The sequence below is a fragment of the Falco naumanni genome, chromosome 5 (genome assembly GCF_017639655.2).
Source record: "Falco naumanni isolate bFalNau1 chromosome 5, bFalNau1.pat, whole genome shotgun sequence".
NCBI lineage: Eukaryota > Metazoa > Chordata > Aves > Falconiformes > Falconidae > Falco > Falco naumanni.
In genome coordinates this window covers 76,207,216-76,223,116 of record NC_054058.1, presented here as the reverse complement: position 1 = coordinate 76,223,116, position 15,901 = coordinate 76,207,216, and the positions used below count along the sequence as shown (strand labels likewise).

At 39.8% G+C, this 15,901-nt stretch overlaps 1 protein-coding gene across 1 annotated transcript in view; it reads right to left on the bottom strand.

Moving 5' to 3' along the window:
- The window catches only part of PMPCB (peptidase, mitochondrial processing subunit beta), a 25,107-nt gene extending 9,206 nt beyond the window's left edge, over window positions 1-15,901 (bottom strand). Inside the window, exons 1-2 of the mRNA XM_040596540.1 lie at window positions 15,859-15,901; window positions 11,724-11,779 (exon numbers count right to left, since the gene is read on the bottom strand). Coding sequence (XP_040452474.1) covers window positions 11,724-11,779; window positions 15,859-15,886 — 84 coding nt within the window. The 5' untranslated portion in view covers window positions 15,887-15,901. The remainder of the gene's footprint in view (window positions 1-11,723; window positions 11,780-15,858) is intronic.

Sequence of the window (15,901 nt, the reverse complement as noted above, 5' to 3'; positions counted from 1 at the left end):
CACCACCCGCCCGCGGCTAGCGCTGGCTCCTCGCCTTCAGCCGCCCTTTCCCTAGCCCCCCCCCCCCCCCCGCTCGGCAGAGCTCAGAGCTCCTTCTGGCGCTGCCTGAGACCCCGGGAGGGGGCCGGCACCTTCATGAGGGAGGATCAGCGCCAGGGCCTCCCCCGAGCCCCCGCAGTGCAGGCCCGGCCACGGGAGCGAGGCCCAGTGCTCGATCCAACCTATGGGGAGTTTGCATTCCTCACAAAGGTGCCACTTCCCCCTGTAATTCATTTTTTCAGTGGGATGCTCCCAAACTACTCCCGAGCTGGCTAATTATAAACTGTGTGTAATGGGCCAAGATTTTAATCACCCTCCTCTCCTAACGTGGCTCCACAGAACACTGCAATTCAGGAAAGCCAGTTTTCCTCTCAAAAAACGTTATTGCTAGTTTCAGTGACCACAAAGGCCTGCGTTCCTTCAGCTAGCGTGTGAGCTGCCACGGGTGGAGCTGATGGCCTGCCGAGGCTCCTTCGGCTGCGGAACATGGGCCATTCCAGCACAGCTGGTTGAGGGTGCTGCATTTCCTGTGGGACAGACCCACCCTAACCCGGGAAATCCCCGGTGAAACAAGATAATCTAAACTCTTGTTTTACGACGTGGAGTTAATGTATCTATGAGACTGGTCTGTTTGGGATAGGAAGGCTTCATCTACACCAGTAAATCCAGGGCTGTGCCAAGGCCAGCTGGATGGGAACTGCCTGTGCCAAGACTGGTGCCAGGAACAGCCCCTCCCAGCTGCCAGGGCTGGCCAAGCTCAGGGGAATGGTGCTTGACAAGAACCAAATTTGGGCTGGGAAAAGTTCTGGTCAGGTACCAGTAAAGGCAGGTTTGTTTCAGTGCCAAAGGTCACTTCTGAGCATGTTTGGGGTGTATGGCTGTAGATAAATAGCTATAGACAGCCAGAAAGCAGTGCGCTCAGTTTTTATTTCCTGTTTTAATTTTTTACATTTTTCCTGGTGTTAGGAGCTTTTCATTTGGTTCATCAAGCATTATCTCAAAAATGAAGGAAAAACAGAGGTGAAATTCTATTATTTGTCCAAGTCCCACAGTGTGTTAAGTGTGACACAATACCAAGAAACAAAATACTACTTAAAAAAAATAATAATCTGTATTACCAATGCTGGGGGGGAAGGCACTGTCGTTTGGTAATGTTTTTCTAACTCAGGAACACCCCTCTGCTGCAGACTAGCACAGTACTTCTGATACCCTCTGCCTCAGTACAGATGCTACAGACCTTCCCTACTGCTGTCTTGCTCTGCTCCAATAAGAGAGGGAAAGCTGGGCCCTCAGCAGATGATTGGAAGAAAAGGTGATCTTGGGCCCCAGATGTAGTATCAGCTTTTCCCCAGGCCCTTCAGCACCTTACTTCTGTGCCCTTGTGCTTTCCTTTTTGATAAATAAAGCCAGTTTCTGAAGAAGGAGCTCAGTGCTGAGTTGATGAGTGCCCTTGGTCGCTCCATCTCTTGCCCAGGGCTCTACTTCCATGCTGGATCTCAAAAATGGTGGGAACCCAGGACGCTTCTGCTCAGTATGAGCTGTCTCCTACAACTGCTAAGGTCCTGTTACACAGAGCTGACTCACAAGAGCAGTTAGAAGTGGTACTCCCTTCTTCCCCAAATGTTATCAGTCACATGCAGATTTTAGGTGACAAAACTACTGTGACTCACAAAGGATGGTTAGAAGCTCCTGAGCAATCTCAGATGCTAAAGCTTAGGAAGGCTATTCACCCTGATTTACCTTCTCAGACTCCAAAACGTAGAGCAATTTCAGAAAAAGCCAACGTATTTTAAATACATAGCTTTTCTGCAATGTTTTGTGTGTGCAGGCAAGTTCTTACTCCCTTGGCAGTTCAGAATGGAATTGTACTGACTGCCCTAAAAAGTTTGCACTGCCACTTCATATGCTGTGTGCTTAAACAGCAGCTTTAATGCTGCAGCTGGTCTTGTCCAGTTTCTGTCACAAGGACTGTAATTGCATGAAAATAGTAAAACACAAAAGCACGATGTACACATTAGTTAAAATACAACCCTAAATGCCAAAAAGCCAGATGCTACCTAATTTGACAATGACCCCTTGATCGCTTATATAACTGTAGATCTCTGTGACTGAAATTATTATTGTTACTGCTATTTTGCTGCCTGTACTATTTTACTACCCACATAACCTATGTAAGAGGATCTTATAGCTGCAAAGTAGTCACATCCTTTCATCAGAGAATTTACATGGGAGGCAAATTAGTTTCTGTGGAATAGAAAATCTAACCTCACATGAAACTAGCTAGTTCTCCTTTTCTTTTTTTAAAGTTTAGTTTCTCACTTTTAGTTTATGCATATTCAGAAGATCCATCCAGTTCTGGCATTTTTTTAAATTTCAGATATATCTCTGTAAAGTTGTAAAATAAAAAGCAAAGCACCAAACTGCATTTGAAAATTAAAATTAAGCTTCTCTTCCATTTTACAGTTAGATCTAACTGATCTCATTATGCTGGGATTTATCTCAAAGATGTTTTACCAGACTTCACTAAGCCATTAGCCATCCTCCATCCTAGAAATTTGAATCCTTGCTAGACATAGAATTACAGCTTAAGATAAACTGATTATCCGTATAATATGTCTCCTACTTAACAAAATAGCAGTGTCTCATATGTAAATGCAATCTAAAATTTAGCATCCAGAAATGGTCATTAGAGAGATGAAACTTTAAATCAAGAAATATTATTATCCAGCTAAAAAAGCAATAAAACAAAACAAATACTGGTGTTCTAGCAGTAGGAGCTGAATATATAAATATTCATCACTAAATTCCTACAAAACATTGCTTTTAAAATGGTTTTAACAACTTCTTTTTACAAGGAGATTATTTAGAAATGGACTATTATAACAATGAATGCTCACAATATCCCTGGGGTTTAGGTAAACAGTATTACCTGCAGCTTCTAGATGGAGAAAATGAGACATTTCTTCATAGTTCTTACGTGTCCAGTCTCAAGCAACAACAAAGTGGAAGGGCCACTCCCAGAAGGGAGTTCTATCTAAATGATGTCTTTGTCATTTATCCTGCAGTCATCAGTATTGTAAATAAATAGCTGCCTGCCAAGTTCAGGATGCCACAAAGTCTTATGAAATGGGTAGATGATATAGGTGAGGTTCTTAGGATGATAATCTGGTTCCTTCAAATCCAGGCTCCAGATTTCACCCTAAGTATGAAGAGCTTTGTATTTTACACTAAGAAGCTATTTTACATTAGCATCCCTCATAAACAGGTTTCTGCAAAAGGACCAAATGGCACTTTTGGTTTTTAAGCAAGCTTTACCTTTCAAACTCACTGGGAACTCCACCAAAACCAATAGTAATACACACTCTGAATGACACAGTTCCAACTGGTTTTCTGAGGAAATGCAGTTTCCGTGCTTATTACTGTATAATATCAACTGAATGACAGAGATCTCGAAGATAAGGCCATTCCTACATCTCATGAAAATGAGCAGCCAGGAGCTGCCAGTTGAGGAGAAGGCTGCTGTATCAGCTCACACACACAGAGGGAGAGACTCTGCAATACCCAATATGAAAAAAGATTCAGCTGGTTCCAGCACTCATGATCTAGCTGGCTGCTTCTAGAGAAATACTTTATACTTTACAAATACTTTCTAAAACAATTCCATGTAGTAGCAGTGAAAGTAATACATATCAGAAATCTGCATATACATACCCGATGCATATGTAACCATGTGTCCTCACAAGAGACAAACACAATACTTAGAAATCAGCACTGCTGTAGCTCTAAGCTAGGATGACAATTTTGTTATGAGCAAAGAAAGCATGATCACATTGAAAGGTTTTTCTTTCAATTGTATAGAGAAAATGTTCCTTCTGACATAAAGTTCCTATCAGCAAGACACAGTATCACAATCAGGTTACTATAGAAGTAGTTGGGAAGAGCTATCCTGAATTACAGGTTGATTCAACCCCAGACAAGAGGCCATCAGAATAGCACCACTCAGAAAAAAGACCTTCAAAACTGCTGAAGCCAGCACACAGTAAAAGCATTAACAACTGAAATTGCCTTCAGCTAAACTGCTGTTTAGTGCTGTGTTGGCTTTTTGTAGTCATCGTGTTCACTGTTTATTTACAATCCACTATGTTTTTAAAGCAATGATACAGTATTGCACTTAATGAATATGCTGAAATCCTGCTGCCAGGAATTGGCTTTAGCTTAGCCAAGCAAGCAGAATTCAAATGAAACTAAAAACATGAGCTCAAGAAATGACACTTTTTTTGCAGAGGAGTGTTTTTTTGTGAATAAAGCTGTTTTGAGAATACAAATCAAACTTCACGGACACTATGTCGTCCAATTTTCATGCCAGCTGCTCACTAGCACCTAGATGATTATTTTTATCAGTATAACTATAGGTTATCCTCCAGCTAATTAAATTGCAAATAGCTTTTTTTCCCTCATGGTTAATCACTGGGCAGCGACTGCAAAGGCCTACAGGCCACTGACACTGGTCTTTTGTCCTCCTAAGCTGTAAGGAAGACAGTCTAAATTAAACATAAAGGCTGTTGGCTGAATTTATAACATTTCAGTTGCTCATTAACAGAGCACTCTTTTGAAGCTTCTGATAAAAAACTTTTTTCAGGGAATATTATAGTATTCCATCTGCATGCAGTTCTTTTTCTCATAGATATTTATGCTCTGAAATAAGAAAGGACCTGTTGCTAAGTACCAAACAATTTACCGCCTGACTTCTGAAGGCTTTTATCAGAAAGATAAATGGAAGGAGTTTGGATAGTTCATAACAACACTTTTTCAAGAAGAAGATGCCAAATAAAAGATTCAGCCTGATGCAGTAACTCAATAGGAAATTCCTGTGGGTAAGTTCATTTGATTTAGCAAAACAGATAGGTTTCTCCTTGCCTTTTAACAGGCTCACTACAGAACAAGGATCTTACAAATTAGTCCTTTTTTATTGCTTTTGTTGTCATTCTATACAACTGTAATTTCTGTTGATTTGACTATAATCACATACAGGTGCATTCTTTTATATCATTATTCTGATTTAATGGTGGGTGAGTTCCCAAAACTCCAACATTTATTTCAACCTTTTGCTGATTTTAAGAAAAGGTCACTTTAGCAAATATTTTCTCTAGAAAATATTTAAAAGGTGACCCATGTCTCTAGTACAATTAGATAAAAATTAACACAGTTAATGAAAACTGAAATTAATGCAATTACTGATCAGGCAGCCCTAAGACAGCCACCATTCTGTGATTCATTCTTCCTCTGTTCAGACATCATTCAGGTTACAATGCTGTGAGCAGCTTTTCTTGGCAATCTATGGAATAAGATTAGCTTTTCTGCCACATAAAAATGCTGTTAATGGTACTCGTCACAGCTTATAATATAGTAAATGTACAGTTACATGCTATTCTAATATCCAGATAACTGAGTTTTCTCTCTTATCTCCTCTCTTAAACCCGATTTTCTCAATCTCTAATCCCTATAATCTCAGTAATGCTTAAGTAAGCATTAGCAAATACAAACTACAGACCATGTAGTTTTATACAGATATTAATAAAGTGTGGGTATAGACTTACCCAAAATAGTAATTGATCCAGGGCAGTTTTTGTTTAGCTACCATGGTTTCCTGTTGCACTTTAACTGTGGAAGCAACATGCAATAAGCATTTGGCTTTATCCAAAGCTCTGTCCAGTTTCTTAGCTGCTTTTATAGCCTGGACTGACTGCCATGATGTTTATAGACTCTTCAAGGTCCGTGATGCTATTGCAGGCTGGCCAATTTCAAGTCCTGACTCATCTCTGTGTGCTGTAGGCCTGCCTTGTGCTCAAGTACTAAGGTGGTATCGCTCATCACACCTAACTTCAGCTGTATAAAACCAGTTCTCTATGCCTTCTCAATAGCCAGTGGAAGGAAACAGGCATCTCCAAAATGTGGGTTATCCGTTGTACTCTGGACACCCCTCTTAGGATGATTACTAAGAAATGTCTCATGGTACTTCTTTCAGCCAATGTAGAGGAATGAATGACTAGTTCCACATACTAAAGATATCCAACTTCTAGGCAGCTACCTTCAGGCAAAACAAATCTTATCCTGAGCTTCAGGCTAGTAGCTCATCCCAGGCTTCTCTTATCTAAAGATCAGATCCATATATTTTATTAAATTATTGGAAGGTATTATACAGATTATAAATGCATTTACTCAAGGGCATAACAAGTTGAATTTATATTCCGCAAGGGCCTCCAGCATTTTAATGCAACGGGCTGGAAATTCTGCAACATCTTTACTTAAACCTGAATACCGAGTTCCTGTCATCAATTAAATACAAATAAAGCAATTACTTGAGTATTCCTTGTGTTAATTATCTTTATATTACAGTAAGTTTATTTTTTGATGCTTGCACATATTCAGGGCTCAAGACACAGCAAATGTATTTTGTGCTGATTTTTGTGCAACGAATAACCACATTGTAGAAGTTATCAAGCAAAAAACTAGGAGTGTTGACAGATGGCTGGCAAAGAGAAAGTTGGGGATCTTAGAACCTGAGAAGCCAGCAGAAGGAGTCTGGGAATATGGATAACACTGGTTGAGTATTTCTGCTCACATAAGCAGCTAACTTGCTGAAGTTGTTATTTAACCTTTTAAATTTCAATTTAACAATCCGCACTGAGTTTAGTGGTTCATGCACTAAAGATCTTTTTCAGACTGATTTCAGACTCACTGGTCTTTTTTTTATAGTCCTCTGAAGGAAACAGTTTCTGGAGCTTCTCAAACCCACTCTGTGCTATGTCCCAGATTGATGCCTTGCTCAAATCCTGTTAAACCCCATAGTGCCAGACCTACCATTTTTTTTGTGGGAGACAGCTGCTTTTGTTGGTCATTTTCTTCCCTACCAATTTTCTACATTTTTCTACTAACTTCCAGATGTTTGGCAGCTAGTGTAGAACAGTAACTCCAAGCAGGCTGCCAAACATCTACTAATCCCAGACATTGTGCAGGCACAGGTTTTCTCTGTACTTGATGTGCACTGTGATGCTTCTCCTTCACAAAGGCCATGCAACCCAAGCCACATATACTCGGAAAATAAACAGGTTTGCAATGCATAGGAATTTCAGTGCATGCATGCTAATGAGTTGGCCTGCAGACAAGCAGTAGGTTTGAAATGTCCAGAAGACATTCAAATTGACATACATGCATGAAGAAACAGTATGCCTTAAACACAATTGCTTCTACATTTGCCTTTGGAACTTCAGATACTGACTGGGGACATGAAAGTACCTGTGTACATCTGGAATATATATTTTTTTAATTTGAAAATCCCATTTAACTAAGTATATAAGGAAGAACTGCGTTAATATGAGAGGCTTAAGAGATCTGCCTAAGAGGCATTTCAAACACGACATGGTCTTTACAGCAGATGATCTGCAGTATATCAAATGTAAGAAGGTTTGGAATAGGAATCCAAGTCCTATTCCTACTACTAAGTGGAATCAACAGAGTTAGGGGATGGGCAGTTACTCTGTAGCTGGTTGCAGTTATTGCATTGATGGTATTGCATAGGGGTTGAACTACATTAAGCATTAGCCATAATGTCATGTGTTTCTGACTATGGCTATCAGTCATCCTGCTAGTCTATTAATGCTGGCAGATCTACTTTTTGTATTATGTAATGTATTTATTTTACTCTGAAACAGTTTTCCCAAATCGGGTATAAAAAATAAATCCAGAATGCTTTAGAACTTACTGCCAGCTGCACAGTACACAAATCTCACAGCTTTTCTTTTAACTTTCCCACTTTTCTTCTTTTTTTTTTTTTTTTTTTTTTCTGTGATAACCTCTATTTTCTTGGCTTTCTACCAGTGAAATTACTTCTGTCTCAATCTTTTCTTTTTGAATTACAGGTTAAGCACTAGGAGTAATTTTTAGTATAATTATACATATAAGTTTATCACAAGGGATTCACTGAGGAACTCTAAACTCCCCAGAGGTTTTTGAAACTATTATTTTTTATTATTTTCAAAATTTTCAGCAGCCTCTAGATAAATAAAAGAAAGAATATTGGCATTTACATGCACTTTTTATTTCACTTATGTAAGGTCCTTGTACATTTCTGAGAAATGTATGCATTGACTTTTTCTGCCTATTTAAAACCTACCCCAAATCACATACATTTGAATAAAGAAGACCCATCCACACAGTTTGCAATAAAGCATCAGGAACTATGTGCATAGTTAAGATTTGCTATTCAGTCTTTGCAGGCAAAGACTCTAAAGGCCTGAATCAAAGTTCATCACAGTCAATGAGATGCTCCAATTTAATTCGAAGTACCTGCCTTTAAACAGATAACTAGACTTTCATGAAATGGTGGCTGACACTCACAAGCAGAACGTGGAATGGAACGGAATACTTCAGTTGAAAGGGACTTACAGCGATCATCTACTCCAACTGCCTGGCCAGTTTAGGGCTGACCAAAAGTTAAAAGCATGTTATTAAGGGTATTGTCCAAATGCCTCTTAAACACTGACAGGCTTGGGGCATCAACTGCCTCTCTAGGAAGCCTGTTCCAGTATTTGACCACCCTCTCAGTAAAGAAATGCTTCCTAATGTTTCTCTTTCTGCCTCCTTGCTTTGACTTCTGCAAATCTGTGTGTATGACGCCTTGCTAAGTTAGAGAAGGGAATAAGACTTCCAGACAGAAAAGGGAAAGAGCAGATAAAGACAACTCAGATAAACTAAATGTACTGAATTGTGTTAGCCTGATGTAATTCCCGTTACCATTCTCTAATAGTTGTGAGAAGTAACTGCTTCATACCCTCTCTAAATAAGTAACGTGTAAGTTAAATAAGAAAGAAAATAGTCAAGCATACAAATGGGAAAAGGGGAGAATCCAAAACTCAGGAATTCAGGAAAGGCAGTTATTTGCCTTTTAGTTCCTTTTGTCAAATAATAGAAAAAAAAACCCCGTATTTCTAAACATTTATACAACAGCAAAGAGGAGATTATCAAGAAGATGCAGCCAGGCTCTTTGAAGTGCTATATGGTGGGAGGATGACAGACAATGGGCATAAGTTGAAATAAGAGAGGTTCAAACTGAATTTAAGGGAAAACATTTTCACCATGAGGCAATCAAGCTGTGGAACTGGTTGCCCAGAGAGCTTGGGAAGTCTACACTCGCATGTTTTCAAAATCAGACAGGATAAAGTCTGATCTGAACTCATAGCTGACCCTGCTTTGAGCAGGGAGTTGGACTAGACACCTCCTGAAGTAGTCCCTTTCAATCTAAATTATGCTGTAATCCTATGGTGGTAACAGGTAATGTGGTTTTACCAGAAAACCTGTTAAAATCAACATTCCATAATGGGGACATAGGCCTTGTATATTAAGAAGAAGCAATAGATGCTTCATATCTTGACTATAACAGGCTCTTAATCTGGTCTTGCAGGAAGCACTCACAGTTAGCTAATGAAATATTCTGGACGTATCTAGGGGCTAGATTCAATTTTCCTTGAAAATTCTCCCATCTCATGCCCTTTTGTCTCCTTCTGAAGGCCACATGGAACTGGGCAGGGAGCAGTCATGGAATGCATGAATTGTGGTAGTTCTGCCCCATGACACCTTCCTTCGTGAGGGTTGCATGGCCTTTCCTCCAGAGACAGGAAAGGGAATCTGTCAGGCAGTCTTAATGCAGTGAACTAAGTGGTATATGTGCATATCTACATCATGTCACAGTGTAAACATCACAGTAAAAAATGGTAACAAACCAGAGAAATGGCCTGAAAAAAAACAGGATGCCTTTGAGGATGGCAGGATGTAAGGTATTATTTTTAAGACTAATCAGCTGCACACAGGAAGATGATGGAGTTACTGGTAAGCAGCACATCCCTCAGAAAAGCATCTAGGGGTAGTATCGCATCATAAACTAAACAAGCCAGTGCTGTCATGTTGTAAAATAAGCAGGCTTCACACTGGAGTGTATTAACAGTGCTATAAAAGACACATGAAACAAGGTTCTGTTCAAATCAGCACTGATAAGACCTCAGCTGGAGTACAAACATCAATTTTTGGGTACCTACCTTAAAGAAAGACCATTGAAGAAGCCACAGTAGAGCCATGTAATTTTCAGAGGTATAGAAAATGTGACCCATGAGGTAAGATTGAAAGAATTCATTGGTTTAGTCTAGCAATGAGAAGATTGAGGGAAGATATATCCGTTCTCAAACACATAAAAAGTATTGCAGAGATACAAACTGTTCTTCGTGTCTACTGGTATGGCAAGAAGTAATAGCCTTAGATTACAGGTTGAAGATTTAAGCCATATTTTACAAAAAACTTTTGAACTGTAAGGAATTTTATGCAATAGCTCACTGTGGAGAAATCTGAAGAATCAGCATGACTGCAAATTTTCAAGGTCAGGTTGAACAAATATCTGTCAGGAGCTGATTAGATGGAGTGGATTCTGCTCTGAAGCAAGAGGATGAACTGGAAAACCCTTTCACATCTCTTTGTTTAATCATGTCTAGAGAAGCAACTCCGTTGTCCTCATTACTAAATTGGCATAAAACAGGAGGAAAAAATGTACCAGTGTCACCTCTCCAAATTTTCTTAAATTATGCCAAGTATTTTTTTTTCCTTACTTGTTAAAACTCAGTCTTGTTTTATCTAGAATTAAGTAGAACAGTACAGCATACATAAATCTGGAAAATTATTTTTATTAAAGTTGTTATATTTTGTTTTGTTAATACTTTTTTCAACTTAAATCATGTGAGCAGCTGGGATAAAAGAACCCTTTGATGTGTAACTGCTCGTTTTGTTTAAAAGACAGGAATAGCAGGGATAAGAGAAGACTCCTTTGTTTAGCTTTATCTGTGCTGGAGAACATCTCTTCCAATTGCTCTGTAAACCACGGCTTTGTCTAGGTCTTTTTATACTGACTTTTCTAAACTCCCTAAAGTTGTCCGTGTGTCCTAGTTTAGCCCCAGCCAGCAACTACACTCCATGCAGCTGCTCGCTCATTCCCCGCCCAAGGAATGACGGAGATAATTGGAAGAGTAGAAGAAGTGAGAAAACTCATGGGCTGAGATAGAGACAGCTTAAAAAGTAAAGCAAAAGCTGCGCTTGCAAGCAAAGCAAAGCAAGGAATTCATTCACCACTTCCCATGGGCAGGCAGGTGTTCAGCCATCTCCAGGGAAGCAGGGCTCCGTCACACCTAACAGTTACTTGGGAAGACAAACACCACCATTCCAAACATCCCCCCTTCCTTTTTCTTCCCCCAGCTTTCATATACTGAGCATCACATCACATAGTATGGAATCCCCTTTAGTCAGTTGGGGTCAGCTGTCCCTCCTCTGTCCCTTCCCCACCTCTTATCCACCCCCAGCCCACTCGCTGGTGGGGTGGTATGAGGAACACAAAAGGCCTTGACTGTGCAAACACTGCTGGGCAATAACTAAAAACATCCCTGTATTATCAACACTGTTTCCAGCACAAATCCAAACCACAGCCTTATACTAGCTACTATGAAGAAAATTAACTTTATCCCAGCTGCAACCAGTACACCTACTGACACAGGTACAGAGACACCAAGACATGGTGTCCTTCAGCTAGGCTTGAAATCATGCTCGTGACCCAACATCTTCATTTTAACTCTAAAGAAACTTACTCTTACCTTTGGAAAGGTCCTGGTGAAATTAGGGGAAATCCCACTTGAAATTTCCAGCATTTCTATGATTAAACATAAATAGTGAGTTAAACATCAGTAAGAGAATCAGTCCCTCACTTCATTTACTACAAAGAAGCCAGTCACTTGTTCTTTATCTACCCAGAAATCCTTAAAAGTTATGATTTCTAAAAGCTTCCATCCCAGGAAGCAGGATGCATAAAAGTATTTTTTTTTTTCTTCTCCATTTTAGAGGTGGTTTTATCCTCTGTGTATGCTGTTTAAATACTCTTAATAGCAGTTATCTTTTATTAATTAACACCATTATTTTGTTACCTGACTCCAAAAGCATTTTCTATGGAAGAAGCTTACCACTGTGTAGCATTGTGCTGTATACTTGAGTCATTTATCATTATTTTTTTTAAGAAAGAACTATCTACACCAGATACTTAAAGAAGCAACAGTTATTTCCCATGTTACAAATAACATATATAATAATTACACTACCTTTAAAAAAGACAATGTCACTTTTGTAGCTTTGTTACCTTCACAGTTTACATTGTCAATAAACCACCATCAACAATTATTTATGCCTTTTAAGTCAGAGTTGTGCAGTTCTGTTCTAGTTTCGCCAAAACTAAAAGACTCCGTTCAGATGCATCTGTTTTCCAGTGATATCTGTGCTTGCTTTCTTCCATTTATGCAGTGAACCAGCTGTGTTGACTGATGTCTGAGAAATCAAGTTCACTCCCAGAATAACGCCATTGTAATCAATTTAGTTGCAGCGAGGACCAATTTGACCCATGGAGCTCAGTATATTGTAGAAGGTCATGCAGCCTGTCAGTAGCTCAGACAGGATTTAAATAGAGGATCCTCCTGAATCCCAATTCAAATGAGCCTCTTTTGACATCATCATCATGTCTACACATTCAGAGTGACATTTTGTCAAATGCCACTCGGAGCATTGCTCATCTACTGGCATACTAAAAAGTGACCTTTATGGCTTTAGTCACATGCCCTCATTCTTTATTTCCATTTATTTATAACTCTCTCCTCTATTCAGTGCCAGCTGCTAAAACCAAAGCGGATTTCCTTTCCCTCTCCCTCCCAGGAGCTGTGGATGAAGATCAGGTTTCAGGCTCATTTCAGGAGGGCAGTAGCAGGGTACTGAGGTCAGCCTCAGAGCCCAGCAGTTTTCATTAATGCCAGAGCAGCAGTTCAGCAGCTGAAAGCAGCTTCATGTAGCACATAGCACGCCTGCATGGGGTGCTGACAGTTACAATAATACTCCAATTATGAAAGATCCTCACTGAATGTAGTGGTTTGGACCATGGGATTTCTTGAAGCCCCTTCTAGCCCTGTATTTCTAAGATGCTTGCATAATAAAGCTACAATGTTTGTGCAGGCAAGGAAAAGGGTGGTCAGTGATTCTGAGTATCTACAAGCAATCACAAGGAAGCTCTGAAGCCCTGACTTAACTGTTATACACCTTCTTTCTAATTCACTACTATTTCCCTATAGTAACTTTACATTTTTTTAAAAGTCATTACTTTTTCTTCTTTTCCATTTCACAATGTATTTTTCATTGTAATCTAAAAACTAACTTATTTAAAATTATGCAGAAGTTCTTGGTTACAATACCACCGGTATTCAATTTTAACCAGGTTTCCTGTGAAACAACGTTCTGTGCCTTTCTGTCTGACTAATCAGCCAATTTCAACGATATTTGAAAGAAGGAAAGAAATTTCAAGGGCTTTCTGTGGATTAGAAAATCTTAGAGCACTCCCTGGTTTCTTAGTAAATGCGGACAACTCAGCTACATCCCAGTTCACCCTGTGAAGAAACCTGGGTATGCATCTCTGTACTTCTCCCTGCAGGCTGGTTTTCACAGGAAGCAAATATTAAAAATAAAAAAATTTGAAAATTTGTGTTTGATGGGTTCTAAATGATGGTCCAGTCAAGGGATCAAGGCCTTGGTCAGTCAAGGGATCAAGGCCTCGGATCATGTAACGATATATTCCCAAAGCAAGCCTAATACAGCCCAAAGTAATCAAGTTCCCATAATTTTCTTTAACACCAGTATCTGGATGTAGGAAGGAGACTCAAATTAGTTCCCTGAGTATGGGAAAGTAGGTAGAACACAGCAGCACATATTATCTTAGCATGAGCCAGATGGCAGTGGACACTTGCTGGCCAGTCTGCCTGCACATACAACTAACTGGATTAACCACAGCACACACTGTCCGTTCCCTAAACAGGTGTCATGGAGGGCATGAGGGCAGGTGGGTTCAGACTATTGCACAGGGAGGGCGAAACTACAGATCAGTGAACAAAAATGAAGAGGACACCAAGTTTGCTTAGTTTCATTATTTCTGAAAAAGCCTGTTTATATATGATTTTATATTTCTGTGTGGCTTTGCCTACGTGCTTTGCAAGTAAACAGTGGGCCCAGTTCTTCCATGGTCATCACTGGTTTTATTCTGCATTGTTGTCAAAGGTATTACACCAACACTAAACTCAAAAATGAGACAGACAGTGAATTCAAAGAGGTTCTTCTGATCGTAATATCTCTGAAAGGGTATGTCACTGTTTAGCAGGAAATAAACATGTACGAACTTCCAACATTGTCTGTCTGTAAGAATTCAAAGATGTTATCTTCAAACATGAGAAGGATGAGAGTTTTAACACTCTGCAGCTTTATAGACAGCTCCTGTAAAGCATGTAAAATGAATGATTCAACTGGCCTGTCACACTCTCATGACCCATCACTGTATTGCTGCACCCCCAAAATCAAAAACATCCTGAGAGCAACCTATTTCAGACACTGCTGGTGAAAATTCAGGCCTATCGGAATCCTCTTCAGGCAGTCCAGATACTCCTTCTGCAGATGTATGCACCCCCAGACAGCCTATTTCCACCACGAGGTCTGTAAGAGTATGTTCCTCCATATTCTTATACCATGCCTCCTTCCCTTCCTACATGCTTGCTGCTTGTCCCTCTCTGAGCACTTTGTAGTGCTGCCAGTGCATTAGCCCTCTCATTTTGCAGGCTGACCGTATGCCAAACAAGGAAGTGGTGTCTCAGTAGGGTGAATTTTCCTCCCACATTCCAGAGGACTCACAACAGGCACTCCCGGCCAAAGGGCTACATTCAGAGCCATGAACACAGCCAGACCATCTTAAAGACCCGGTGAGACCCAGCATCGGGGTTGTCAGATAAGGCCTATTTGCCTCACAGTAACCCACTTGCTCTGTGGTGAATAAAAGCACACAGCTAGAGCCAAATACTTAAAGCCACAAAAAATGAAACCACAAAGAAACAAACAGCATGAGAATAAGGATCATTACATCTACAGACAGCAATCTGGTCATATCAGAAATCAAAATAGAAGGTATAGTTAAGATCTTAGCAATTGCCAACTTTTACATTCAACCCATGGCACTATGCATAAGAAATGCTGCCTTAAATAGAGTCACAAACTCAATCCATTTTAGTATCTGTCTAAAATGATTGTTAGAGGACACTTTTCAGCAATGCATTTAGACACCAAGAAACAGTTTGTGATCATCTTGCCTGCAGCAGAAGCAGCACAATGTTCTATGATTTCTAATTCACATTTAAAAGTCAAGACGCCCCTAAGAACCTAACCGTGCTAAGAGCTACCCTACATATTCTTATTTTTTTATCCTTTTTACATTTAGAAGGTCTTTTTTGCTGTTTATTAAACCTGTTACTCTACCTTCTTCTCAATTACAAATTCAATTGCAAAAGGGCAAGGATTTTTCTTTCTGCACAGTGCCACTCACAAGGGAATCTGGATCTGATCAGGCCTTTTAGACACTGTAATTGAATTTCCTAAATAAATTTTAATGACAGTAATTTTGCAAAATGTTACAGAATATTACGATACATTATCAGGTACTGATGATAACAGCATCATCTCATGGTAGTGCTTGTTCACAATGACACTGCCAAGCTTCACCGATTTTGGAAACAAACGTAACAACTTTAATTTCCCCCGAGATACACAGTTAAATCTCAAAATCAGGTGGTGTCTAAGGCTAGATGAGTTCCAGTAAACTACAGCATGGGTCTGGATGTTGCCACGCTTTAATAACCATTAAATTGCTAGCAAAGATGCTACCTGAGTTTTGGCACATGCCAGCTAGCATTCTGCCAGACAGTGC